Source organism: Microcebus murinus, chromosome 1, assembly GCF_040939455.1.
Source record: "Microcebus murinus isolate Inina chromosome 1, M.murinus_Inina_mat1.0, whole genome shotgun sequence".
NCBI lineage: Eukaryota > Metazoa > Chordata > Mammalia > Primates > Cheirogaleidae > Microcebus > Microcebus murinus.
This window is the reverse complement of record NC_134104.1, coordinates 44,067,904-44,095,719: the sequence shown is the minus strand read 5'-3', so window position 1 is coordinate 44,095,719 and position 27,816 is coordinate 44,067,904. Positions and strand designations below refer to the sequence as shown.

General features: G+C 37.7%; 1 protein-coding gene and 1 non-coding gene across 2 annotated transcripts in view; both read right to left on the bottom strand.

Annotated features, from left to right (window-relative positions):
• Positions 1-1,798: 1,798 nt before the first annotated feature.
• LOC105859372 (soma ferritin-like) overlaps positions 1,799-27,816 on the bottom strand; it is a 34,452-nt gene continuing 8,434 nt past the window's right edge. Inside the window, exons 3-6 of the mRNA XM_076010878.1 lie at positions 26,088-26,317; positions 4,455-4,598; positions 3,366-3,491; positions 1,799-1,942 (exon numbers count right to left, since the gene is read on the bottom strand). Coding sequence (XP_075866993.1) covers positions 1,799-1,942; positions 3,366-3,491; positions 4,455-4,598; positions 26,088-26,090 — 417 coding nt within the window. The 5' untranslated portion in view covers positions 26,091-26,317. The remainder of the gene's footprint in view (positions 1,943-3,365; positions 3,492-4,454; positions 4,599-26,087; positions 26,318-27,816) is intronic.
• Positions 5,919-6,037, bottom strand: LOC142874489 (5S ribosomal RNA). The gene has a single exon (XR_012922258.1). It is a non-coding gene; the product is annotated as a 5S ribosomal RNA (ribosomal RNA).

Below are 27,816 nucleotides of genomic sequence, written 5' to 3'. Positions count from 1 at the left end.
ACAATGAATTCACAGTGAAAGGCTTCTGTAGGTTGTAAACTTCTGCAATATTTCTTAATCACTGTATATCTGTGTAGGTCTATTCTGCCCTTACTGAATTTTTCCAGGCCCCAGCACTTGAAGATGCTTTTCCATTTTCTTTTTACACCTAGTATTGATAAGAAAATTATTAATCTGTCAGTTTTACATTCTTTGTAAATAATCTTTTATGGAGAGCTTCTCATCCCTGATGTTATAAAATTTTACAATGACTAACTTTGTCAATTTCTCTTTCCTCCTGGAGCTCCAACTAGATCTTTTCATTGGAACTCCATTTTTTAGCACTTTACCATTTTTTTATTGGTTTGGCTGAGAATTTCTGCGATTACTTCTAGATCACTTGTTTGATTAGCTGTATTTGAATATTCAGTCTATTTGTTCACTTGAATTTTTTCCAAGATATCTAATAGGTTCACTCTTAGAACCACTTGTTTTAAATTTCTCCTGTCTAAAGATGTTAAATGTTTTAAGATTCTACCTCAATTCTAGTGACATGTTTTCTTGTTCAAAGTGCTTCTGTTATGTTTGGCTTTCCTTAAGTTTAAGGCATAACACTATTATATAAACTAATATAGTATATAATCTGAACATGTACTATTCTAGATACTTCATGTGTATTAATTTACTTAATCCTCTTGTTAACTTTACGAAGTACCATTAACCCACTACAGATGACTAAATTGAGGCACTAAAGAGGTAAAAACTCACCAAAGCACACAGCTAGTAAGTTTTGGAGCCAGGACACAATCCTATAGCACTCCATTTCTCCCCAAGTGGTTCAGCCACATGGAGCCCTGAGAAGTCTGACCCAAGCTTGCATACTCATTGTTTGCTCCTGAAGGTAATCACCCTAGCAGCTGCTTGTTGGCTCACATTGGAGTGGGTAGGGTACCCACACACATGGCTGTGGTGCATTAATTGCCTGTGTACCCTCCTGCTGTCTATGCCTACCTCTGCCTCTGAAAAGGCAATATACATCCTCCAGGTGAGAGTCATCCTTTCTAGACTTAGAACTCTTGTTTTCAAGTTTAGCTTTGGATTTAATTTGAAGAAACCACTACTAATTTGTAAACTTAAAGTACATATACAAATAAGGGAGGAATGCATTGAGACTTAAGATTTTCCACTTATACTGGTTCATTTACCAAATTCTACCTGTCATCTGAGTATTGTTGGGGTGGACAAGGGAAGTTGTTTTATAACCATTATTATTTTTTTGAGACAGGGTGTCACTCTGTTGCCCCAGCTTGAGTACAGTGGTATTATCATAGCTCAGTGTAGCCTCAAACTTCTAGGCTCAAGTGATCCTCCTGTCTCAGCCACCTGGGTAACTGGGACTACAGGTACATGCCACAAGGCCCAGCTTTTTTCTATTTTATGTAGAGACAGTGTCTCACTCTTGTTCAGGCTGGTCTTGAACTCCTGACTTCAATCTATCCTCCTACATTGGCCTCCCAAAGTACTAGGATTACAGCGATGAGTGCCATGCCTGCCTGGCCTGCTTTACTTCTACTGCACCCCCTGTGGCTCAGGAAGCTTTCACATCATTCCACATTGGTAGAACTAATCCTTCTAGTGATCCAACAGCAGTCTCCTTATACTTCATTAGAATGTAGATTTATTTGCATGCACAGCAATGAGGATTAGGAAACTAGGTAAAAAGGAAAGCAGTCCTCAGGCAAATGGAACCAATTAAGAGTCTGAAGTAAAGGACTCTAGGACCTGCTGCAATGCAAAGACCTGTTGTGCTATTCAAAAGTTAAGTTTCTTCATCTGATGGGTTAGCCTGCTTTTTAGCTAGGCATTTCCACTGGCCCGACTCTTCTATTCCCTTCTGAAAGTATTTCAGAAGGTCTATGGTTGTCTTCTGTTTATCCAGGAACCCCTTCACGAAGTCTATGAGCTACAGAAAAAAGAAAAAAAAAAAACAGTGAAGGACCCACATTTAGAAACATGTCTGCAACAAGAAGCAATCTACCCAAACTGTACCCCATGGACCAGTAGTCCTGGAGCATGTGAGAAATGCAGAATCTCAGGTTCCACCCCAGATCTACTAAATCAGCCACTGCATTTCAAGAAGGGACTAAGTGATTCATATGCATATTAAAGTTCCAAGAAGCACTGATCTGAGACTTTTAAGACCTCCAGGTGAATACAAGTATCTACTTTCAATGTGTATGAGTATTAGAACATCTTATCAAAAGTAGATTACAGCTGAGTGTGGTGGCTCATGCCTGTAATCCTTGCACTTTGCAAGGCTGAAGTGAGGCAATCACTTGAGGCCCGGCGTTTGAAACCAGCCTGAGCACCATAGTAAGAACCTAACTCTACAAAAAATAGAAGAACTAGCTGGCTGGTGGTGGTACATGCCTGCAGTGCCAGAGGCTGAGGCAGGAGGACCCCTTGAGCCCAAGGAGTTTGAGGTTGCAATGAGCTGTGAGGACTCCTAGACCTTATCTCAAAAACAAAACAAAACAAAAAAAAACCCTACAGATTTTAAGTAAAAGGCTACCCAGTGCTTTGTTCTGTGGATCGTTTTCAATCCTATTTATTTGAATCACATGGAGATTCTGAGTAGTTGCCTAGACACCATTTCCAAAGACTGAGATTTAAGTGGTCTGGCATAAGGCTCAGGCATTTCTACCTCTTCTGAGCTCATAGGTCCAATATGTATCTAGGGTTGAGAACTTTTATACTAGGGCATTTTCTTTACTTTGACTTTCCAAGAAGCTAGGGAGTTGGTGAGAAAGTAGTTACCATTTCAAGGAAGAGTGTTCACCAATAACTAGGAAGACTTCAGAGAAGTTTATAGTCACCATTAACATCTACTTTTGCAGTGACAGTCTAGGTCAGTGGTCAGTGTCTCAAGACAAGGCCTTGGTCAGCAGCATTGTCACCTGAAGACTTGTTAGAAATGCAAATTCTCAAACCCCATACAAAACGCATCCAACGCAACTGGGGGTTTGGACTAGAAGTTTATTTTATCCCTCCAAGTGATTCTGGTGCCTAATAAAGCTTAAGCATTTCCGGTTTACAAAGCAGCAGCAACAAACCATTTACAAGCCAGCAGCAACAAAACCATTATTTTGTCTATTTTGTTTAATTGTCCAGAGTACACTAATCCAGAAGACTTTCTCATCATGTATTGTATTCCATTCTTCCTAACAAGGACCCTACCCCTATTCCTAACAATAGAAATAAATCCCCAGACTTTCTTGGAGGGAAATAAGCATGTATTGGGTGATCCACTACCTTGGGCCCATTTCCCAAAAGCAAAGCCATAATCCAGAAGTGAAAGATGACACTGTGAGAAGTTAACTACTTACATCAGCTTCATCATTCTCCAAAGCAGAGGACTGCAGGTCTTTCAGGACCTCCGTTAATAACTTTTCCAACTGCAGAGCAGACTTTAAGGCTTGCATGCCATTTCCCCAGTCATCTATATCAGGCTTCTGTAGGAGAAGAACAGGGGATTGGCTTTTCTACCTCAGGCACAATTTTGTTACATTCTATCTCCTATGTAGGATTATGAATAGGTTTGTACAGTCCAATGGTTTTCAAATTTTGCATTGTAATGGAATCAGCTGAGAATATTAAATGCTATTGCCTGGCTCTCAATCGCAGACACTCTGACTTAATAGGTATGGGGTGCAATATGGGCTTCAGGAGTTTTAAGAGATTCACAGGTGATTTTAATGTACTACAAAGCAAAGGCACTACTAGCCCAGGAATGTAAAATTATTCCATTAGCTTTGGAATTCTATGATGGTGGTTCAACTCTGTTATTAGCAGACGTTTCCCTTTATCAAGTTAGAGTTTTAAAAAAAACCCTCTTTAGATAAGTAGGGATGTTCCTGGATGTAATATTCCCAACTAAAGTTTCATTACAGTGTCTTCACAGGTGGAAAAAAAAGTTTGTTTCACTACATTGAAGAGAGAGCCCTATTAAGTACTTGAATATGTACCTGAGTTAAATTAATGATCTGAAATAGGGTGCTAACAGCTCTGGGAGGAAGGCTCTAAAGTAGTGCTTCTCAAGCTATACAGACCATTACGATCATCTGGAGAGCTTGTGTAGACATAGCTCTTTGGGCCCCACCCACAGAGAATCTGATTCCATAGGTCTGGAGTGGATTCTATGAATTTACGTTTCTAATGACTCCCCAGGTGATGCTTGTGCTCCCGGTCCCGAGAACACACTGTGTGCAACTGAGAAAAGCTAAGCAAGCATTTAATGGCTCAAATTTCCCCCAAAGGATGCTGACACATGATTGCCCTCAAAGTCAGTGCTAAGAAGACCAAGTAGGAACATGTGGGAACATAAGTGACCTAACAAGTTAGGTAGCAACTTGTCCTTTAAATTCTCTAGACGTGCCAAAGGCCCCATAGAGGTCATCATAAAGTTACGTATTCACCTTAATAACTGGAAGGCAGATAGCACCCTCACGTTTTCTTAGGCATCTTAGGAACTGCTTTGCATGCTCCCTCTTCACCTCAGACTGCTCTTGGAAGAACTTGACAAAAGGAGGCATTCCCCTCTCTTCATTGTAATAACAGGCCTGGTCAAAGGTAAGAATGGGGGGAGACTGTGGCTGAGAGAAACCAAGTTTTAAGACTAGATTCTCACAAAAACTCACTTTGTCTCAGTGGTTGATGAGAGGCCTTCTTTGATCAGTCTTGGGCGTTCTGTCTTGTCTTTTGACTTCCAGAAGTCTGCAGCTTTCTTCCCTGAACCTAGGCTACCTCAAAAAGCAGACACCCAGCTTCCAATATGTTGTTGCTCAATCTTTGGATATCATACCCTTGTTAAGGGTCAGATTTGTGAACCTACATGTTAACACTTATACCCATTAATGGTGTGTGCACATGACAGAAGCCCAGCATAAATTGACATTTTAAAGTCAATTTCAATTCATCCTAATACATCTATGCTAATTATAACAGAGAGGTATGAAATGTTTTATTCAGTCTGCCACCAGTATTTGCCCATATAGTTTTGGAAACACACTGGAAACAACTGTAACTCTCCCTATCATAGCCCACAGTTTGTAATCACAGTTCTAAATCATTGGGCTACAGAGCAGCAATATCTCAGCCACTGGCTGGCTATTTCATCTAGTACTAGACAACAAATGTGGCCATAAACACCTTTACTAAGGAGGTAAAAGATACATCATCACCCAGAGAAGAGCCTGAGTTCCCCCTGTGGTTGCTCAAGACCTATACTAACCATGGATAAATAAGCATCACTGGCGTGCAGCTCATAAGACGCTACTTGGTTAAGTGCGAGTCTGCATGCTTCAGGGAAGGGGCCCTTGGCCTCGTATTCCATCTCAGCTTTAGGGAAACCCAGCCACAAAGAGTGCTACCCACTAACGTAAGGAACTTCTTCTTAAATACTAACAGGCATATGGCCAGCTCATTTCTTAAAAACAAGATGAAATTCCATCCAGCTGAGATTAACAGCTACTAATCTACCAATAAGGACATTGTTTCTAGATGAAAGAAGCAATCAGACCAGAGAAAAGGGTGGAAAAAAGGGATTAATCGTCCTAACTATACTAGTCTGTGTTCAGTGTTCTCGCTCATCCCTCTGACTGTGATTTGCGAAGGCTGATACACTTCCCGAGCAGTGAAACGGTAATAGGATGGATTCACTACCTTTAATTTTTTTTCCCTTTCTTCAAAAACTATTATAGCATTGCAGGTTAGGTTGCTTGGTGAATCTAAGAAGACTGGCTAAAGTACATTCTTCGCCTATAAGGGTCCATATAACCCCCTCCTTTCTTCATAAGGCTTCAACACACATAATGGATCTCAAGGTAGGATATGATGGGAGTTCTTTTTTTTTCTTTTTTATTTTTTTTATATTTTTTTAAAGCCTACGGCACCCGGTATTCCCAGGCGGTCTCCCATCCAAGTACTAACCAGGCCCGACCCTGCTTAGCTTCCGAGATCAGACGAGATCGGGCGCGTTCAGGGTGGTGTGGCCGTAGACTATGATGGGAGTTCTGAAGTGTCAAAATCACATTACTTGAGGAGATTAGGGAAGATTTCATTGATAAATTTGCATTTAAATTGGCCTTGGAAGGTGAGCAAGAATGTAGAAAAATGAAAATGGAGGAAGGTAATTCTACCTGGAGAATAGGCACACATAGGCTGTAGATATAAGAGGTGATAGTGGTTTCTCCAAACTAAGATAAGACTGCTCCAGCTGAGAACCTGTTGGCTCCTTCCTCAAGCTATCTCCCAAGGTCCCCACCTGCCCCCACATCCACCTTCCTTTTTAAGGGGAGGGATTGTTTTACTTATGGTATTTCCACAGCCCATAATGGAGTGTTTTGTAAATATGTGCTGAAACAATATTGATTAAATAAAAGTGTATTTTACATGTAAGTAAAGTGTAAGATTTCCCATGGCAGATTCCAAGTTTGACCCTAAGCCATGTCTGGTTGAACCAAAGTAGAAGTGGGAGGTCACTAAAAGTCTATCTCTTGAGGCAGTGAGGAGGGAGGCAGCCTCCTGAGGGAGAACTTATCCCGAGAAAAGGAGCCAAGCATTTTAAGTGTGGTCCACTCACAAAGATAAGATCACCACAGGGAAGGGATGACTGTAGAAATGGCCCGCTTTCGTTTCCTGACCCAACACTGCCCTTGTCCTCAGTTGAATTCATGTCTTAGTCCCAGGAAGAGAGAGGTGCTTTAAGTCAGTTCTCCTCACACTGTAATTTGCATGTGACTCACCTGGGGCTTTCGTTAAAATGCAGGTTATGGTAACTGGGGCTTGAGATTCTGTAATTCTAGCAATGCTGCCAAATGTGGTCCATGGACCAGTACCAAAATGCTACCACACTTTGAATAGCAAGGTTTTAAGTACATTCCTAAAAAGCTATCTCAGTAAAAATTCTGAAAGACACAATGGCACTGCTGGGGAACCCTCTAACAGAAGAGGAGAAGAGGACAGTCTATGCTGCTTCTCAGTAGATCACTGCACTGCTTTGGTATGTCAGAGCTTCCAGTACCTCCCTGGTAGCATCCAAAGAGGGGCAGCAGTGCCAGGGCGGTCTGCAATATCCAACCTATGAAGGTTAGAACAGGTGAAGCAGAAAGAAAATGGTAACTGACCAGATAACCAACTGGTTTTGCTCACAGTACACGTAAAACCTTACTCAAACTCCCCCTGAAATTTGGAGGAACTTTTCAGGAGATTAGGATCCTATGTGAGCAAGTGAACAAGTGCCAATAAAATCTGGACTATTACTGTTAATATTATCCAATTTATAAGATAATAAATCTGAATGATATAGGTTTTACTTTCTGGGAGATATTATGAGAGTTTGAATATTTCTGGATGGTCCATAAGATCTTTCCATGTAAATATTCTAGGATTCTACCATTCCATTTAGGCCAAAATATAGAACTGGATACCTATAAAGAAAATATTCCTGTTCTGCAGTTAGATATTATTTTTAAAAGTCTGCTATCTAATCACTTAAAAACAACCTCATCGATTTGTAGAAAAAAAGAATGAAAACAATACCATCAGTAACCTGTGCTAGTATGGTAGATTTATAGGTGATTTTTTTCCTTTTTCTATTTTCCATAGTTCTCAAACTTTTATTTTTCATTTTAAAAGATGAACCTAATAGACACTTTCTAGAGAATTAGCACAATGCCTTTCCCTAATAGAAGCTCCCCATATGAATTTGTGATATATTTTTTCTATTTCCAAGTGTAATGCATGATCATTATAAAGTATTATATTCCAACATTACCGAAATATATAATGTAGAAAGTAAGCCTATGGCCAATACTTAAATTCTAATATATATTTTAAAATGTAATTTAATTCATAATACTATTATTACATTTTGGTAAACTGATGCATAAACTTTTGAATTATGGGAGATGATCAGATTCATTATCTAACATCCATATACCCTTTCCCCTGGAATGAGCTAGACATCCAAGGATACTTTTAAAAAAAATTTATACAACTTCTCTTAAAATTTTTTTGTAACTTAATTCAAACTTTATGTCTTCACAGTATTACTTCATCTTACCATCATCTCTCTCTAATGATCAAGAAGCTGGGGATTCTCTCCTGGACTTAATTCTAACCAAGAAATTCTTGTCTTAAAAATAAAATGTCTTTAGTGTAGTATTCATCGTTCTTTTAATTGTGTTATTTGTACATGTTTCCCTTATAAGTTTATAGACTTCATAAGGAAAGGGGCTAAATCTTAGTAATCTTTGAATCTTTCAGAGCATTTTATATGGTACCTTGCCCATAAAAGCTACTCAGTAAATTATATTGATTTGAACAATTTGAAAGTAAAAAGGATTCTAAAGGTTTAAAGTTATTGGTCATCAAGAAAGGAAAAATGGGCAGAGCCAGGCAAGTACTTTGGAAAAGCAGATTTCAAAAGTTTCTAAAAATTATGAGAGAAGGCAAAGATTCCAAGTCAAGTGTCTTCAAAAGGGAAGGCAGCATTTCACACAGTACATGGGTCCTTAATAAATGTTTATGAGTAAAAGAGTGAATGAATGATATAACTCATCAAGATAGCACAAAGAAGTGGTAGGCTTTAAATTTAAGCTAGACATGGCACAGGTGGTTTAGATGAGAAAGAGCAACCTTTACAGAAATCCATGTGCCTATATACATATGTAGGCCCTCCACAAGCAACCTCTACTTTCAACTGACCAGCCTCTACCTCCAGACGTAGCATGGCTGTCTTATGTGTGTTTTCTGATTTTTACTGTCTCAGAGTAATTCTTTCCACACCTTTTTATTTATTTATTTTTATTTTTTTTATTTTTTTTTATTATTATTATTTTTTTTTATAGAGACAGGGTCTCGCTCTTGCTCAGGGTGGTTTCGAACTCCTGACCTCGAGCAATCCGCCTGCCTCGGCCTCCCAGAGAGCTAGGATTACAGGCGTGAGCTACCGCGCCCGGCCACACCTTTTTAAATGCCTATTTACTTGTATGTCTTTTCCATTAGTTCATGGCTCCTTGAAGGAGGTTACTGTGCCTTGACTTGGTATCACTAACATCTACCATAGACTAGGACATCATCCATAGTCAATAAATACCCATTCACTGCGGATAAATAAGTAAATGGTTAAACACTTAAAGGGCAAACACAGAAAGATGGAAGATAAATACATAAGAGGAATAAAAAGTAAAAGAATATTGGAAAATATAAACTTTCATGTGTGTTGGGGTTTATGGATATACATGCATTTTTTTTTTTTTTTTTTTTAGACAGAATCTCACTCTCTTGCCTGGGCTAGAGTACCATGGCATCAGCCTTGCTCACAGCAACCTCAAACTCCCTGGGCTCAAGCCTCAGCCTCCTGGGTAGCTAGGATTACAGGCACGCACCACCGTGCCTAGCTGATTTTTTCTATTTTTGGTTTGGCTAATTTCTTTCTATTTATAGTAGAGATGGGGGTCTCGTTCTTGCTCAGGCTGGTCTAGAACTCCTGAGCTTAAGCAAACCTCCTGCCTCGGTCTCCCAGAGTGCTAGGATTACAGTATATATGCATTTGTAAAGTTAAAACCAACAAAAAGAGTTTTGGGGGAAAGAAGTACATGATGGAATTAGGAGAGGGAGAAGGTTTTGACCGAAAAGAACAAAGTAGGGAGAGAGACACACACTAATAGAACAAAAAATTCAATGTTAACCAAGGATAGAGAGAAAATAGAGCAACTAAAGTTGTTTATCAAAGAGAAACATATGTAAACAAAAAAAACCCCTCAAATATTAATAAACAAACATAAATACAGAGTAGGGAAGTCCAAGTAGGGTCATAACAAATAAAAGAGTGCCTAGATGATTTAGATGAGGATACATGTCTAGGTCTAGGTGAGAGCTTTATTGTTTGGTTAAAATAATGACTTCTAGAAGTGGCTTAGAAAGCGCTATTGGTAATGTTTAAAGCATACTGGAGAGAAATGCCAAAATACAATTAAAGACTATTATGATATCTTGGTGGCAAGATGCAGAAATTTGCACTGGATAAGAATATAGTTATCCCAATTGGCATCTGAAAATCAAAAGTGATTATTTATTGAATTGAGAATAATTTAGCAAAAGTTTTTGGTGACAAAAACAAGGCATTGTACTCAACCATGTCCTTTTTTCCTTTTTCACTTTTTAAGTCAAAAATTTGGATGAATAGAGTTTTACACTTAAATGTAGAAATGTCACAAATTAGCATGCTGAATGACAGAAACAGTGTCAATAGAACTCAAAAAGTTAAATCAAATTGGCTAAACCTAATATGATTAAATATAATTAAAAATAAATTAAGATCCTGTATTTCAGTTTAGTAAACCAATAGCCTATCAAGAGAAAGAGGAAGATCTTGTTAAACAGTAGTTCGTGTGAAAAAGACTTAGATTTGGTTGAATGTTCAATATAACCAGAGAGTTGACAGAAAAGCACATGCAATTCACTTTTTTGCCCCACAGGCAGATAAAGACTTGTTTTATTGAATGATTGATCTATACAATTGCTGCGGCCACTATGTACACACAAGAGAGGAGTTTTATTTCTTGGTCTCCGTCTTGATATCCTCCTTGGCCTGGAGTTGCTTTTGGTGGTGCTTCTTTGCTCCCTTGATCTTAGACCTGTGGGCCTCAGCCTACTCAGACAAGAGCTTCTTGCAGCTCTTCTCGTCCTTCAGCTTGTGGACATGTGACACAAGATCCAGCATTCTTGTGGGACATGTCCACTTTTGACCACATTCCCCTTCACCTTCTGGTGCAGGCTATGATACACGGGATTAACTTTAGGTTCATGGTATCTTCTGAGCAGCTGGTGCAGAATTCTCATCTTCCACATCCAGGTTCCCTTCCCGGGTAGTCGAGTAGTGACCATCTCCTTCACTTAACCTACACCCATGTGCCTGGCCTTTGTGTTTGTCTGGTGTCAAGCCTGTGAATGAGGTACAAGCTTGCAGGTGTTCCGTCCATCTTTGTTCAGCTTCTGGATCTGCTAATCGGTGTTGGCATTGTGGATTTCATTGGTTTCATCCAGGTCTAACCAGGACTTCTTTTTGCCACAGTGGAGGATACTGGAAGTGAGACCCTTCTGAAGCTTCATGGCTATAGTTCAGTTTTCAAGAAGCAATTTTCGAGAAATTACAACTGAAAAAAAAAAAAAAAAAGAAGAAGCAATTTTCATGACCAGGTCCCAGGAGATTCTAGTCCTGTTATGCCCATACGGGGACTCATGCATAAAAATCCTTCTCAACAACCTTGCAAGGCAGATGTTTTTATTCCTTTTTATGAAGGTGAAAAAAAAAAATCAAAGAGCAGTCAAGTCACTTGCTTACAGTCACACAGCTAGTTAGTGGCAGAGTCAGAATTTGAACTCATCTGGGTTTCATTAAAAAAAATTCGGGGCTCTTTCTAATGTGCCACTCATCACATTGTATTCAAATAAATGCATCCTTTTTCTGATTTATTACTGTAAGAATATGAAAAGACCTATAAGAATAAAAAGATTCAAAACACATGTAGTTATACTTGTGGACTCTTCTGTATTGAAAAAATGAAGATATAGCAAACAAAATATAACATTTGATAAATAGAAAATAATCCTATGTACAATATTAGGTATTTGAAATTTGTTCTTTAGTCTTCCAGATATGCCTTTTTTTCCCTCTAAATTGTTCCTCATAGGCTGGAACCATATTACACACAATTCTAGTAAGAACATGTGAAATTAGAGGTTTCAAAATGAATACACTTTTGCCACCGAATAAAAGATCACCATATATAAACTTAATTCATTCTAAGGAAAATATAAGCCATCAGCTTTCAATAGGCTCAAGGAAATAGCAATAAGCATGTATAGTTATTTCATATGATGATGGATATATATGTACATATATATGTAAATATATTTCATAAAAAATGAAATGAAAATGAACAGGGAAATAGAAATACATTAGTATTTTAGACTGCATAGTTTCTCTGGAGACATAATCACAAGTGCCAAAAACTTTTATCCAAAGTCACTGTGATAGCCACTTCTATAGCTTCAATTGAAAAATGTTGATTTGTGGACCATTTAAATGCATATTTTGACAAAATGTGAATAATACTTTTGAATATTTCCCTTGCCTGCCAGAAAACAACCTGGCTATCTCCCAAGAGAAGGGAAATTGTGATCTCTCAGCAGAGATTTTAATATCTGTATTATGTGAACTTATAATGGTAATCATTTCTTAAAATGAGAGTGGACTATTGTATGAACTTTGCTACATCTGTTTCAAACACACACACACACACACACACACACACACACACACGCACACACATATCACTACTACCACCAGCACCACCACCACAACAGGGACAAGACGCTTCTACAATGACCTGTAGTCTGGGCAATACATTTCTTGGTCAGCATCCCTGAACTGCTAGGACTTCTGGACTTCTGGGGGAAAAATGCTCAGTATTCAGTGTGAAAGCCCCACTGTCTTAGAGAAATATGTGTTTGGTTTTGGTTTCAGCTTAATATGATCCAGTGGCTGGAAACAGGACTGCTGAACTAACAGCCAACACCAACATGTCCTTCAGCTGGGAGAGGGTCACACAGGGATTGGGTCAGGTGTTGGGAGAAGGGCGATGAAGGTGGGTTTCTGTAGTCTGTGAAGTTCATTGGCAAGGGCCAAAATTCTAGCTGGGAGAGACAGGAATATGATCGTAAATAAGCTGAGTGGGGAAGAGAAGTATTTTAAAACATTCTCCAGGTTTTTTGTTCCTCCCATCCCCTTTTCCTCTAAGAAATCTAGATTAATGGATGGAATTTTGTAATTATTTTTTATTTTCCTATGCTTTTATTATCTTTATTCTTATAGCCTGGACCTGAATTTCCACTTAAAAAATGAATGAGTGACATTGTGACCTGTGCCGTGCTGTGGTTAAGAACATAACCTTCACCAGAGACTACCTGGGTCTCAATCTTGTCTTTGCCACTTTATTTAATTAAAGGCACTTTTCCAGGCACAGGGAAGGTAGTAGTAAATGAAACAGACAAAAATCTCTGCCTTCACAAACGATACTTATAGTTTCAGGACATTAACTAGTCTGTAACTCAGCTTCCTCACAAGGGTACCTACTTCTTCAGCCTGCTTTAAGTGTTAACTGAGTAGATACACAAAAAACACTTAGAAACAAGCTTTGCACATAGAAAGCATTTAATAAATGTCAGCTATTACATTTAAGACCTTTTTTCGCCCCCTTTTGGTTGCTGTTAACTTGTTTTATTGTGAAGTATAACACATACCAGAATCCCCACAAGTGCTTACACACAAGTCCTTTTCTCAGGCTCTGCTTTCAGGGAAACCCAAACGTAGACAGAGCCCTTCATTGATGATCTATGCTCCACATGCCTTCCCTCACTCTGTGGCTTGCATTTCACTCTTTCAGAGGATCTTTTGATGAAAAAAAGTTCTTAGTTTTAATCTAGGCCAATTTCTCAATCTTATGTTAAATGTTTTTTGCGTTCTGGTTATGAAATCCTTTACTACCCTGATATCATGAAGACATTCTTCTATGTTTGCTTTCGAAACTTTATTTTTCACTCTCACATTTAGAGTTACAGTCCATCTGGAATTGATTCTTGTGTATGGTGAGGTAGAGGGATGTTTCTTATTTTTTTACATAGGAATGTGTAATTGACTGTGGTAGGCAGAATGACAGCCACGCAAAGATGGCCTTGTCCTGATCACTGGGGCCTGTGCGTATGCTACCTTCCATGGCAAAAAAGGACCGTGCAGATGTGGCCTTGAGATGGGGAGGTTATCCTGGATTATTTGAGTGGACTCGATCTAATCAAATGGGTCCTTAAATTTGTAGAACCATTCCAGGATGTGGTAAAAGGGGATTATGATTAGGGAATAATAGTCAGAGAGACATAACATTGCTGGCTTTGAAGATGGAGAACAGGATCACGAACCAATTGTATTAATAGAACATGGTGGGAATGTCAGTGGCCTCTAGAAATTGGGAATGGCAGAGAAACCGATTCTCTTCTAAATCCTCCAGAAAAGAACACCTTCTAGCAACACTTTGATTTGATTTTAGTCCAGTGAGACCTATGTTGTACTTCTGACCTAACTGTAAAATAATAAATTGGCATTATTTTAAGCCACTAAGTTTTTGGTTATTTGTTACAACAGTTATAGAAAACTAATGTATTGACCCAGCATTATTTATTGAAATAACCATATTTATTGAAAAGACCATCTTCTGCAGCTACACTTTTGTCATAATTGTGTATCCACCTATGAATTACCTGTTTATACATTTTCTAATCTGTTCTGGTAGTCTTTATGTTTATTTTTGTACCAGTATTACACTCTTTAATTTCTGTAGCTTTATAATAGGACTTACTACTCAGTAGAGCAATTTGACTATCCTTGTCCCAAAATAAATTATATAGTCAGCTTGTCTATTTCAATAACAACAACAAAAATAACTTATTGGGATTTTGATTGGGATAGAGTTGACTCCATAGATCAATTCTGAAAATCAACATTTTTACTATACTGATTTTAAAAAGATCTAATTGTGGTATATTCTTTCATTTACTTGATGTCTCTTAATTATGCTTATAGTTTTCTATGTAGAGGCCATACATATCTCATGTTAGATATCCTTAAGCATTTAATTTTATTTGATTGTATTGTAAATGGCATATTTTATCCTTTTTCTTCTTTTTTGCCAGTATATAGAATTTATTTTTACATATTAACTTTGCATCCGATATCTTTGATAATACACTTACCAATTCTAAAACTTCATCTATAGATTCTTTTGGAATTTTTACACATACAACCATATGATCTGTGAAATATTATTTTTTAAGTAATAAAAATAACTTTCTTTTAGCATATTATGGGGGTACAAGTGTTAAAGTTACGTATATTGCCCATGCCCCCCCTCCCCTCTCAAGTCAGAGCTTCAAGTGTGTTCATCCCCCAAACGTTGTACATCTTACTTGTTGTGTTTGTATATGCCCATCCCATCCTGCCCCCTAAAGATAACTTTTTATGACTGTATTTTTATGCCTCGGGGTATTAGGATAGCAGTTGGTAATGTGGAACTGTTCAGTTTTTTTTTTTAATACAGACTCTATAATAAGCAAAAGTTATTGACATACATGAGTCAGTACATATTGAACTAATTATTTCAATTATTTAAAGCATTGCTTCCATTACAAATATATCAAAAACTCATTAATTAGTAGGTCAGCAATTCAAAATTATTTTTTTGTCAATTCAGCAAAGGGTGAGGCTAAATTTACCTTTCATCTCATAGTTAAAAGGCAGATAGCTAAATAGCATCACAAAGGTTAGGAAGGATATTCACCTACATTTTGCAGCTTACCTTAGTCAAACCCTTATTACTTCATTGTTTTAACCTTTTCACCAGCTTCCCTTGTTTTAAGCTTTTATCATCTTGCATCATATTGCTAGAATGGTTTCTTTTTTTCCTTTTAAATAGACTTCATTTTTTAAGGAAGTTTAGGTTCACAGAAAAATTGAGCAGAAAGTACAGAGTTCCCACATAACCCCCATTTCTCCCCCCACCCCAAATAGCCAGGGAGAGCTGATGTTACAGTTCAAGTATGAAGACTATCTCCTGGGGAAATGAGTCTTTTGTTCTGTTGAGGCCCTCAGCTGACTGGATGAACCCAACAGACATTACTAACAGCAATCTGTTTTATTCAAAGTGTGCTGATTTAAATGTTACTTTTATGCAAAACACCCTCACAGAAGCATCCATCCATCATTGCAATGATCCCTCCTGTTGTCCTTTTTATAAGCACACTTTCTTTCCTCCTACCCTCCCCCAGGCTGCTCCACTGTCCCTAACCCCTAGTAAGCACTAATCTGCTGTCCACTTCTAAAAATTTGATTTTTAAAAATTTTACATACATCTAATCATATAGTATTTAACCTTTGGGGATTGGCTTTTTTCACTCAGAATAATTCGCTGGAAATCATTTAAGTTGTTTCATACAGAAATAGTTAATTCCTTTTATTGCTAAGTAGCATTCCATAGTATGTCTGTACCACACATTGTTTAACCACTCACCCATTGATGGGCAGCTGGGTTGTTTTCACTTTTTAGTTATTATGAATAAAGCTGCTATGAACATACCATGTATAGGTTTTTGTGTGAACATAAGTTTTCATTTCTCTGGAATAAATGTCCATGAGCTGCTGGGAGTTTTATGTTTAGTTTTATAAAAAGTTCCAAACTATTTTCCCCAATGTGGCTATACTGAAGAGTTTATTTTTTATCATGAATGAATATTGAAGTTGATCAAATGCCTTTTTCTTCATCTGTTTAGAGAATGTTATGGTTTTTCTTCTTTTATTCTGCTACTGCAGCAAATTATACTGATTGATCTTTGAATTTAAAAGAACTTCACATTCTCAACGAAATGTGATTGTTTAGAATAGACTATGCTTTTCTATAATTTATACTGTTGTACTTAGTTTGTTAGTGTTTTGTCTAGAATTTTTTGCCTCTGTGTTGATTAGAGCAACTGATTTGAAATTTTCTTTTCTTTTCTTTCCCTCCCTCCCTCCCTCCCTTCCTTCCTTCCTTCCTTCCTTCCTTCCTTCCTTCCTTCCTTCCTTCCTTCCTTCCTTCCTTCCTTCCTTCCTTCCTTCCTTCCTTCCTTCCTTCCTTTCTTTCTTTCTTTCTTTTTTTTTTTTTTTTTTAGACAGAGTCACTCTGTTGCCCAGGCTAGAGTGCCGTGGCGTCAGCCTAGCTCACAGCAACCTCAAACTCCTGGGTTCAAGCAATCCTTCTGCCTCAGCCTCCCAAGTAGCTGGGACTACAGGCATGCGCCACCATGCCCGGCTAATTTTTTGGATATATATTTTTAATTGCCCAATTAATTTCTTTCTATTTTTAGTAGAGACTAAAGCCTAAGCTCTTGCTTAGGCTGGTTTCAAACTCCTGACCTTGAGTGATCTGCCCACCTTGGCCTCCCAGAGTGCTAGGATTACAGGCCTGAGCCACTGCGCCCAACCTGAAATTTTCTTTACTTATAGTATCCTTTGGGGTGTTTTTCTTCCTTGTTACATTATATGAATGAGTTTGTGTGATACTGGTGTTCTTTCTTTCTTTCCTTGTTTTTTTTTTTTTTTTTTTTTATTGTTTCTATTTTTTTAGACACAGCCTCGCTCTGTTGCCCTGGCTACAGTACAGTGGAATTATCATAGTTCACTGCAACGTCAAACTCCTGGGCTCAAGACATCCTCCTGCCTCAGCCTCCCAAGTAGCTGGGACTATAGGCATGTGCCACCACACCTGGCTATTTTTTTCTATTTTTAGCAGATACAGGGTCTTACTTTTGCTCAGGCTGGTCTCAAACTCCTGAGCTCAAGTGATCCTTCCACCTAGGTCTCCCAAAGTGCTAAGATTACAGGTGTGAGCCACCGTGCCTGGCCGATTTCCTACATGGTAACAATTACTGAAACCTACTGGAGCTACAGAATTTTGTGGAAAGGATTTTAATTTTTGATGAATTATGGAACTATTCACATTTTCTAATTTTTTTTCAGATTTGGAAAGTTCTACTATTTTAGGAAGTTGTCAATTGCATATAAATGTTCAAATTTGCAGCATGACAGTACTCACAATGTCATATTATTATCTTTATTGTCTGTCTTTAGAGTCTCTTGTAATATACTCTTTTTTATTCCTTTTATTTTTAAATATTTACTTGTACATTTATTCTTTTCAACGTTTTTCATGCTTTCCTGCTTGTCCATCCAGGTTTTCAGTTTTCATCTGCCTGACAATAATGTCTTTATTTTGCCGTGGCCAACACATCCTGCTGCAGGCCCCAGTGAGTCATGCCCTTGAATAATGCCCTACCTTTGAGTGTGGGTGGAACCTATGACTTGTTTCCAACCAGTGGGATATAGAAAGGATATAGAAAAGATGTCACTCCCTAGGTTAGATTATATTACAGCGCAAAGTTGAAGAGTTTCGCAGAAGTAAAGAAAGTCGCTAAACAATGGACTTTAAATTCATCCAGGCTGGGTGCGGTGGCTCACGCCTGTAATCCTAGCACTCTGGGAGGCCAAGTTCAAAACCAGCCTGAGCAAGAGCAAGATCCCATCTCTACTATAAATAGAAAGAAATTAATTGGCCTACTAATATATATAGAATATATATAGAAAATATATAGAATATATATAGAAAATATATATAGAAAAATATATATAGAAAAAATTAGCCGGGCATGGTGGCTACTACTACTACTACTGCTATGGAGGCTGAGGCAGCAGGATTGCTTGAGCCCAGGAGTTTGAGGTTGCTGTGAGCTAGGCTGATGCCAGGACACTCACTCTAGCCTGGGCAACAAAGCGAGACTCTGTATCAAAAAAAAAAAAAAAAAATTCATCCAAAGTGAGATTTTCCTGACTGGGCCTGACCTAATCAAATGAGTCCTTTAAAAGAGGTCTAGAGGTCAGAGATGAAGCAGCAGAGACTCCTTCAACAAGCTGCCTTGAATTCTCTAGCTGCAAGGAAATTATTCCTGCCAACAGCTTGATGGAATTTAGGAGTAGATTTTTCCCTGAATGAGCCTTCAAGAAGCAGGCTGGGACACCTTGATTTCAGCCTTGTGAGACCCTGATCAGAGTCCCTAGCTAAAATGTGCTCAGACTTCTCATCTAAAGAAACTGTGATAGAATATTAAATGGTATTGTTCTAAGCCATTAAATTTGTGGTATAGCAATTTGTTACATAGCAATAGAAGACTAATACATTCTCCTTTATACTTGAAGGATATTTTTGCTGGATGTAGAATTCCAGGTTGGCAATACTTGTTTTTCAGAACTCTGTAGATCATTTCAACGTGTTGTGCCCATTATTATCTCTACTACTAAGTCAGCTGCCAGTCGAATTATTGCTGTTTGAGGATAATCTCACTTTTTCTTGATATTTTTAAGATTTTTCTCTTTGACTTTAATCAATTTGTCATGATGTGCCCAGATGTGTTTTTAAAAAAATTATTTACTCTGTATAGGATTCACAGGGCTTTTGAATTCTTCCTAAGAATATAGATAGTTGTCTGACATGTATCCAGAACATTGCAAAATAACTTTGATATTAGGGTTTGAGATATTAATAGCATAACACTAGGCTAAGTCTTAATCTCTTTACTTCTATGGTTTAGTCTCTTATGAACCTAGAGTATTAGGGTTCACCAGAGCTACTCCCATCTTTTGGGTAGCCCTGAAATCCAACTTTTGACCTCCATCCAGCTGAAAGTATCAAAAACTCTGCTCAACTTCTTGTTTATCTCTTCCATGGTTGGCAGACACCCTCAGGAGAAAAATGACCATATTGGCAGGCTCATCCCTATGACTCCACATCTGTGCCTGTCCTTCCTTTCCTGTCTTGGCCCCGATGATTGCTGTCTTCTTAGATTTCCAATGTCAAAATTCAAGTAAATTTTTAAAATATTTTTTCTGTATTTTATAATTGGTCCTACTATCTTATCTGCCATTGCCAGAATCTGTGACTTCACTATTGATCCCAAGAAACGTTTGCCTCTGTAGCTGTCTTTCAACTTACTGTGGTCCCTTTTATAGGCTACTAGTTCTAAATCAGTTCCCAGAATGTGTTTTAGATCCTTAGACTTATTTTTTAACACAAATTTAATCAATAATAATTTAAAATAATAGCTTATTAATCCCTTACCATATGCATAGTCTGAGTGGGGATCTATTGGAAATAAAAGAAATATAAAACTAGTCTTATGCTGTTAGCTAGGTAAGAAACAGGAAACAATTAAAAAATAGGCTCTATAAATGAATATCACTTTACATCCATTGGATGACTAATAAAAGAGACACATAGAAACAAGTATTGGCAAGAATGTGGAAATGTCGGAATACTCATACACTTCTAATGGAAATGTAAAATGGTGTAGCCACTTTGTAAAACATTCTGGCAGTTCCTCAAAGGTTCAACATAGAGTTACTATATGACCAGCAATTCCACTCTCAGGTATACTTCCAAGAGAAATGGAACCATGTCTATTAAAAGAACAGGTACATAATAGCATTCATAATAGCATTAGTCATAATAACCAAAAAGTGGAAACAATGCAAATATCCATCAGATGAAAGTGTACTAAAATTGATAGTGGTGATAGTTGCACAACTCTGTGACTAAAAACCAGTGAATTTTATATACTTTAAATGAGTGAATTGTATAGTATGTGAATTATATCTCAATAAAGCTGTTATATAAAAAACCAAATAAGTTATAAACTGTAGTATTGACTGTAAGTACAAAAGGAGTTCCAAAAAAGTGTGGGATTTGTAATGTTAAAACAAAAAAAAGCTAAAATTCATGCTGTTTTCAGTAGTCTCCCCCTCTTCTGTTGGTGAAAATGAGTTGTTTTTCATACCTGCATTTATCCTTTTTGTGTTTTTAGAGATAACAGATTTTAACAGTGAGTCATATGTTTATGAGATTTAAATATCATTTGAAAATATCCATGAACAGACTCCCAAGAGAAAATTAATTTTCAAGGAAAGTGTTTGCTTCAATTTTTTCTAATGCAATTTTAGCCAGATAACTCCTTGATATTTCTCTGACCAGAAGTCTGCCAATGAACATTGGTAGAGTTATTGACTGCTTCTATGGTAGAACTTTTAAAAATGTAATGGGACTAGACACTGAGTACAAGAATATTTGAACATCTGGGTAATATAGCGAGACCTTGTCGCTAAAAAATAAAAAGATAAATAAATAAAATTAGCCAGGCATGGTGGTGCATGCCTGTAGTCCAGCTACTCAGGAGGCTGAAGATCGCTTGAGTTCAGGAAGTGGAGGTTGCAGTGAGCTATTACATAACTGCACACCAGCCTGGATGACACAGTGAGATCCTGTCTCTAAAAATAGAATATTTGAATATGAGTGAAATGAAGACTCATTTCCTAGGTTTATTTCTGAGTATTCTGATTTTCTCACACTGTAAGATATTAAAACATTTGTTTATGACTTTAGGGTTAGCTTTTCCTTTTAGTAAGCTTTAGGAAGAATCAATTAATTCCAAAAATTTTTGTGTAGTCAATGGCAATTCACTTCTTTTCTCTTTTAAAATATGATATGACACTTTGGGAGGCTGCAGTGGGAGGATCACTTGAGATCAGAAGGTCATGACCAGCCTGAGCAACATGGTGAGAACCCCATCTCTACAAAAAAAAATAATAAAAAAAAATATATGATATAAAAATTAAGGGATTAAAAAAGAACTTTCACTGAGAAAATGTTCGAAGTACATTCAATATGTCTATACCTAGGTTATCAAGATTCACAGATAAAACATTATTTATTCCAAAGTGTTTATTTGCAAACTACTCTCTGGGGAAGCCTGATAATAATAGCAATAACAGAGTGAGGTCATTTACTCTTAGACAAAAATTGCAAGTTTCATCTCATCATTTGCACAGTGATTATGAGAACTATAAGAATTGCTGAGCTTTTGAAGAAGGGTGTTTTTAGGAGTTTCCATATTAATTCATAATATTATCATACATATTATAATCATGTTCTTTGAACCCCAAATCTGGACACATATCTGATAACTAAGAATGTATTTATAGGATTGTTCTGGAAGGCCCAGAAATTGTGGTCACAGTAAACATTAGCCTCACCACACCTGAAATTAAGATCCTAATACACACTAGGTGTGCTGTCACATCCCCCTCCTGTACCTTACCCATGGCTGACATTAAGGCAACCATGACACTCTCACTGCCAAGGGTGAGATGGCCACACAGCCAATTAGTTGGAGCTGGTGCTCATTAATAAGAAATCTCTTTTCCATCTGGTTTGGATGCAGTTTGTGGTGGCCTGTTGATCAGCTGGCACTGTGTAGAAATGATTGGATTAATTGGCCAGGGGGCAAAAAGTTTATTTGAAATAACTTGTAAAATTGCCCAAATCTATTCTTGTTTACTCATTTTTTTTTTATTCAAATGGAAGCAAACAAGACATCCAGGGGTACTTAAACTGAATCTCTAGTAAATTTGAATGTCTACAATTTTCATCTCTTCTTCTATTTGACCATCATACCCATCCTCAAAAATCTTTTATCTAGTAGGAGAAAGAAACAGTAAAAATAAATAAATAAAGAAAACCAAACAAACCTGTCATGCAAGGTGTAATGTGAAAAAAATGTGAGAATGGTTAGCATGTTCAGAAAAGGCAGCAGTTCCTGTCCACTATGTGAGATGAATAGGAAAGGCCATATTGCTATTTGCTTCCTGTTTCTCCCAGCTGTCTTTGTTCCTCTATTCTTTCTTTTGAACTAATTGAACTCTTTTAGTACTCTAGCTTAACTTCTCTACTGTATTTTGAGCTGTACCTCTTTGTATTTTTAAGAGGTTGTTCTTGTGATTACAATAATAAATCCTTATAAATCACAGTCTACTTACAGTTGGTATTGTAAAACTTCATGTACTGTTAAGAGCTTTGCAGAAGTATAATCCAATATGGCTCCTCTCTCATCCTTTGGCCTACTGTTGTGCTATATTTTATATTTATACATATGTTATAAAACCACTGACAAATTATTTTTGCTTTAAACCTTTGTTTCTCTGAAAAAATTTAAGAAAAGAATAATCTTTTAAGGTTTGATAGTGCCTAATTCTTTCAGCTCTTATTTATCTGAAAATGTATTCATTTTACCATCACTTTTGAGGAATATTTTCACTGGATATAGAATTCTGAGTTGATAAATTTTTTTCTTTCAGGATTTTAAGTATGTCATTCCATTGTTTTCTGGCCTGAATTAGAAGTCAGCCATTGTGCATATTATTTTTTTCATTTGTGTTAATTTGTCCTTCTTTGGTTGTTTCCAAGCTTTGTTCTTTATCTTTGGTCTATTAGCTTGGCCATAATATTCCAAGGTGCGGTTTTCTTTGTGTTTATTCTACTTGGTGTTTGCTGAGCTTCTTATATTTGTAAACTGATGTTTTTCACCAAATTTGGTAAGTCTGGGCCCATTATTTCCTCAAATATTTTTTTTCTGTCCCATTTCCTCTCCTTTTTCTCTCTCTTTGTGATTACAAAGATATACAGATCTCTTGATATTGTCCCACAGGTCATTGAGGCTCTGTTCATTCTTATTTCAATGGTTTTTTTCCCCCTTATCTATTATTCAAGTTGGATAATTTCTATTTATTTGTCCTCAATTTTAAGAAGACTTTCTTCTCAAATCTTCAATCTGTTGTGAAGCCCATTTATTGAAATTTTCATTTCAGATATCAAAATTTTCAGTTCTAGAATTTCCACTTGAATAGTATGGGTTAATTTTAGCTGCTCTGGATTGACCTATCTTGGGTCAATGCTATAGAATTTATTAATTAATGATAAAAGATGTTTTCTAACCATCTAAAGATGAAGCAGGTATGATAAATGGACCCTCTTCTGTGAATGTTTTAGGAAAAAACTTTGTGACTAAAGGTAACCTATAGTGTTAAATATGGGTATCAGCTTTATTGTCCACTTTGATTCTTAACATAATCAGTTATCTTCCACATTAATTAAGTTGACCATAGTTATTCTATAATTTAAAAAAAAAAAAGGTGGAGGTTGGAGGGAAAGAAATAAAAAATAGCAGGGCCCAGAAATTAGAGTGGAGTCTAAAAAAACATATAGAAAGATACCTAAAAAGAAATTTTATCTCTTTCAAATTCTTATTAATTTGAACTTAGTCTATCAGAGATATATGCCAGAGAAGAAACTAAAAGCTTTTAAATAATTGCTGTATGCCAGGCACTGTGCTAAACAGCTAACATGTTTTATAAACACGCTGAGAATTTTATTATTATTATTATCCCTATCTTACAAGTGAGGAACAGAGGGTCAGTGAGGTAAATTAAGAATAGAAGTTGCTAAAATGACTAGTGGAGTTAGGTGGATAAACATTTCCTTGATCAGGTAACTTTTGAGTTTAATTTTCAATACAGAAAGCAAAGCGAGAAAGGTCAACTGGGTAATGTTCCTCCCATAAATCATTAGAAAATCACTGTGTTGTCTGTCTAAACTATGGATCTGCAAAACTGGTCTTGGGTTTGGTGGGCGGGGCAAAGGGAAAGTGAGAAGCATTTTTGTGTTTAACTTGTAAGAACATTTTATGGATATTTGATAATGCCCAAAAAGATGATGACTAATGACTGGTAGGTCTGACAATCTCCACCTCCATGTAAGACTGTAATTAAAAGTTAACTTTGATTCTCTCTTGACAGATAAGCAGTTTTGCTATGTTGAACAGATTCCAAGCCAGAAACTTCATAGCTCCAAAGTTTGTATCTCTTTATATTGGAAGTTCTTTTCTGTTTCTAAGTTAAATTTTCTTCTCACCTTGTACATGTTCCAATTTGTCTTGTTCTTTTTGATCCAACCCCAACTCATTGATCCAACCTCAAAGAAACCCTTAACAAAAAAATTTTTTTTCAATCTCTATTCTCTACCATGAATTTGAACAGTGACCTTTAATTTTATTTCTACTCAACCTCCCTATTGCTCTTACACTCTACTCAACTCTCTGGGACTCATTTTCGTCCTTTGTAAAATAAAAGAATTAATTTAATCATGACTTTCAGACTTGGCTCTTCCTGGTCCTAGTGGTTCAAAGAAGTGATTCACAGAATCTGGTGTTGGAGGCTGACAAAGAGGGGAGGGTTTGCTTCCCCAGAAACCCTAGACAACAGGAGCAGCTCTGCTTTCTGTTCACATGTTAATTGCACTTCTTCACAGGATTTTCTTTGAAGAGATCTGATACTAAATCAAGTTTGAAAACCATTGGATTAAGTTTCTTCTAGCTCTAAACAGTCTAAGATAACATCCCGTGATTTTGCAATCTCAACAGCTCTAACAGAGGGAAGAGCTGTTTTATCTGTTTACATTTTGCATGTTTTCAGCTTAGAGACTGGAAACGTGGATGATACAAAAGGGTTGGCTGAATGCACAAGAAGGAACTGCTGCTGGCAGAAGAGGCCCCAGGAATGAATTCCTTTCTCATGAAATCATTTGTCCTCACTCTTCAGGTACTAGAGAAAATACTCATATAGCTGTTTTCCCTGGCACTAATTCAATGGTATCAGAACAGTGTTGGTAAATTCTCAGCAGCCAAGGAGAGCATGATCCTCACTCTTCTCTCCTCCTCTGGGCCCTTCCCACCGCTGTGGCAGCTCCTCCCATTCTAGCTAGAGGCATGATAAGCAGAACTGAAGTTCATTTCAGTATCTCTCAGGTCAGACACTTCAAAGGTGCCACAGTTCCTGAAAATCTACCCCAACCTCTACAGGATTACCAGATGAGATGCACCAGCTGAAGTGCATCTAAGCTTCTGATGCTATGGAGAACAGTCTAGTTTTTCCCTGGGGACCATATAGTTCACAGGTGTCCTCTCTACAGGACTTGCTGCCTCAAAACCTAGGGAGGATGCCTGCCACCTGGCATCTATATGTTGTGTATAAACCATAGGGTGCAGGTGAAGCAAACTGCTTTATTATAAAGCTCGACTCTGTTTTGTGCTCCCAAGAAGAATTTATAATGTTCAGATTGTTATTATTAGAGTCACTGATATGAATAATTCTAATGTTTTCTGGAGACCCTTTCTTAGGTTGGAAAAGGAGCAGCTTTACATCTATCTGAGCTCCCCAATCTGCTGCCTCCAGCTGCCCCTTTCCTCCCATCCCCAACTTTGCTTTCAGAGTAATCTATCTCAAATGTAAATCAGATCATGCCCTCTTCTGCTTCAGTGCCTTTTGATAGATTTCCACAGACTTCCGAATGCACAACCTTTTCGGCACTAGGGACTGTTTTCATGGAAGACTATTTTACCATGGACCTGGGGGGAGGGGTTGGTTTCGGGATGATTCAAGCTCATTATTAATACATTTATTGTGCACCTTATTTCTATTATTATTACATTGTAATATATAATGAAATAATTATACAACTCACCATAGGTTGGGGACCTCTGGTAAAGTACGAGTTCTCTGACAGAGCGTACAGAGATCAGCTTCACCTTGCTCCTTTCTTCACTCTGCACCTTTGGCTCCCCCATTCCATCATCACTCTAGCCAGGGGCCAGAACCTGAGATCTTAGCCTGGCTGTGTAGTATCTAGTAAGAGTATCATTTTAAAATTTTTAAAAATTGTTCTGTGTTTCTCAAGAGTGGTTCTCAGGTCCCCTGCAACAAAGTAATTAAACATCTTTATTAAAAATATTTATGGCCGGGCGTGGTGGCTCACGCCTGTAATCCTAGCTCTCTGGGAGGCCGAGGCGGGCGGATTGCTCGAGGTCAGGAGTTCAAAACCAGCCTGAGCAAGAGCGAGACCCCGTCTCTACTATAAATAGAAAGAAATTAATTGGCCAACTGATATGTATATAAAAAATTAGCCGGGCATGGTGGCGCATGCCTGTAGTCCCAGCTACTCGGGAGGCTGAGGCAGAAGGATTGCTTGAGCCCAGGAGTTTGAGGTTGCTGTGAGCTAGGCTGATGCCACAGCACTCACTCTAGCCTGGGCAACAAAGCAAGTCTCTGTCTCAAAAAAAAAAAAAAAATTTATAATAATAGAACTAATATTTATTGCCAGGCACTAGGTTGTGTTCTGAGTTAACTTATTTAATCATCATAGCTACTCTAAGAGGTAGGTACTATTTCTAACTTTATGCAATGGATGAGGAAACCAAGGCACAGGGAGGTTAAATAATTGTCTAAGTTCACAAATGGCAAAACCAGGTTTCAAACCTGGCAGTCACATTCCATGAGCCATCCCCTTAACCATGCTTTTACATAGCCTCTCATAAAAATGCAGATTTGCAGGTCCTTCCACAACCTCAGGATATACATTTTTAACAAGATCCCAAGATGAGCCTTCTATACGCTGGTTTGTGAATTAGTAGAAGATGAGTGCCCTCTAGTGTACACACACGTGTGTCACAATTTGTTGGTATTCTATCTTATCTTTTTTTATCTGCTCCTTACAAAACAGCCAAATTTCATGATGCAAATATTTTCTTTATTTTTCTTTTTACCTTGACTAACACAGATTTTGGCAATGACGCACATGTTTCAATGGTTGTAGCAGGATAAATTATTTTCTTATCAATGACTTAACTGGTTAGTACTACCTTAAATTTATTTTTGTTACCAAGAAGTTTTATATATATGTGTGTGTGTGTGTGTGTGTGTGTGTGTATCTTGTGTTTTTTTTTTTTTTTTTTTTTTGAGACAGAGACTTGCTTTGTTGCCCAGGCTAGAGTGAGTGCTGTGGTGTCAGCCTAGCTCACAGCAACCTCAAACTCCTGGGCTCAAGCGATCCTCCTGCCTCAGTCTCCCGAGTAGCTGGGTCTACAGGCATGCGCCACCATGCCCGGCTAATTTTTTCTATATATTTTTAGTTGTCTGGCTAATTCCTTTCTATTTTTAGTACAGACGAGGTCTCACTCTTGCTCAGGCTGGTTTTAAACTCCTGACCTTGAGTGAACCGCCCGCCTCGGCCTCCCAGAGTGCTAGGATGTGAGCCATCGTGCCAGGCCAAGAAATTATATAAATACAGTATTGCCAGATAATTGTCTTTCTCATTAGACCTCAGCAGCTCCTGGAGATTCAATTTAAATATTGGAAGCCCCCATCCCAACAACCCAGCTGGTTATTAGGAATGAAAGGTCATAGCCTCAGTGCAT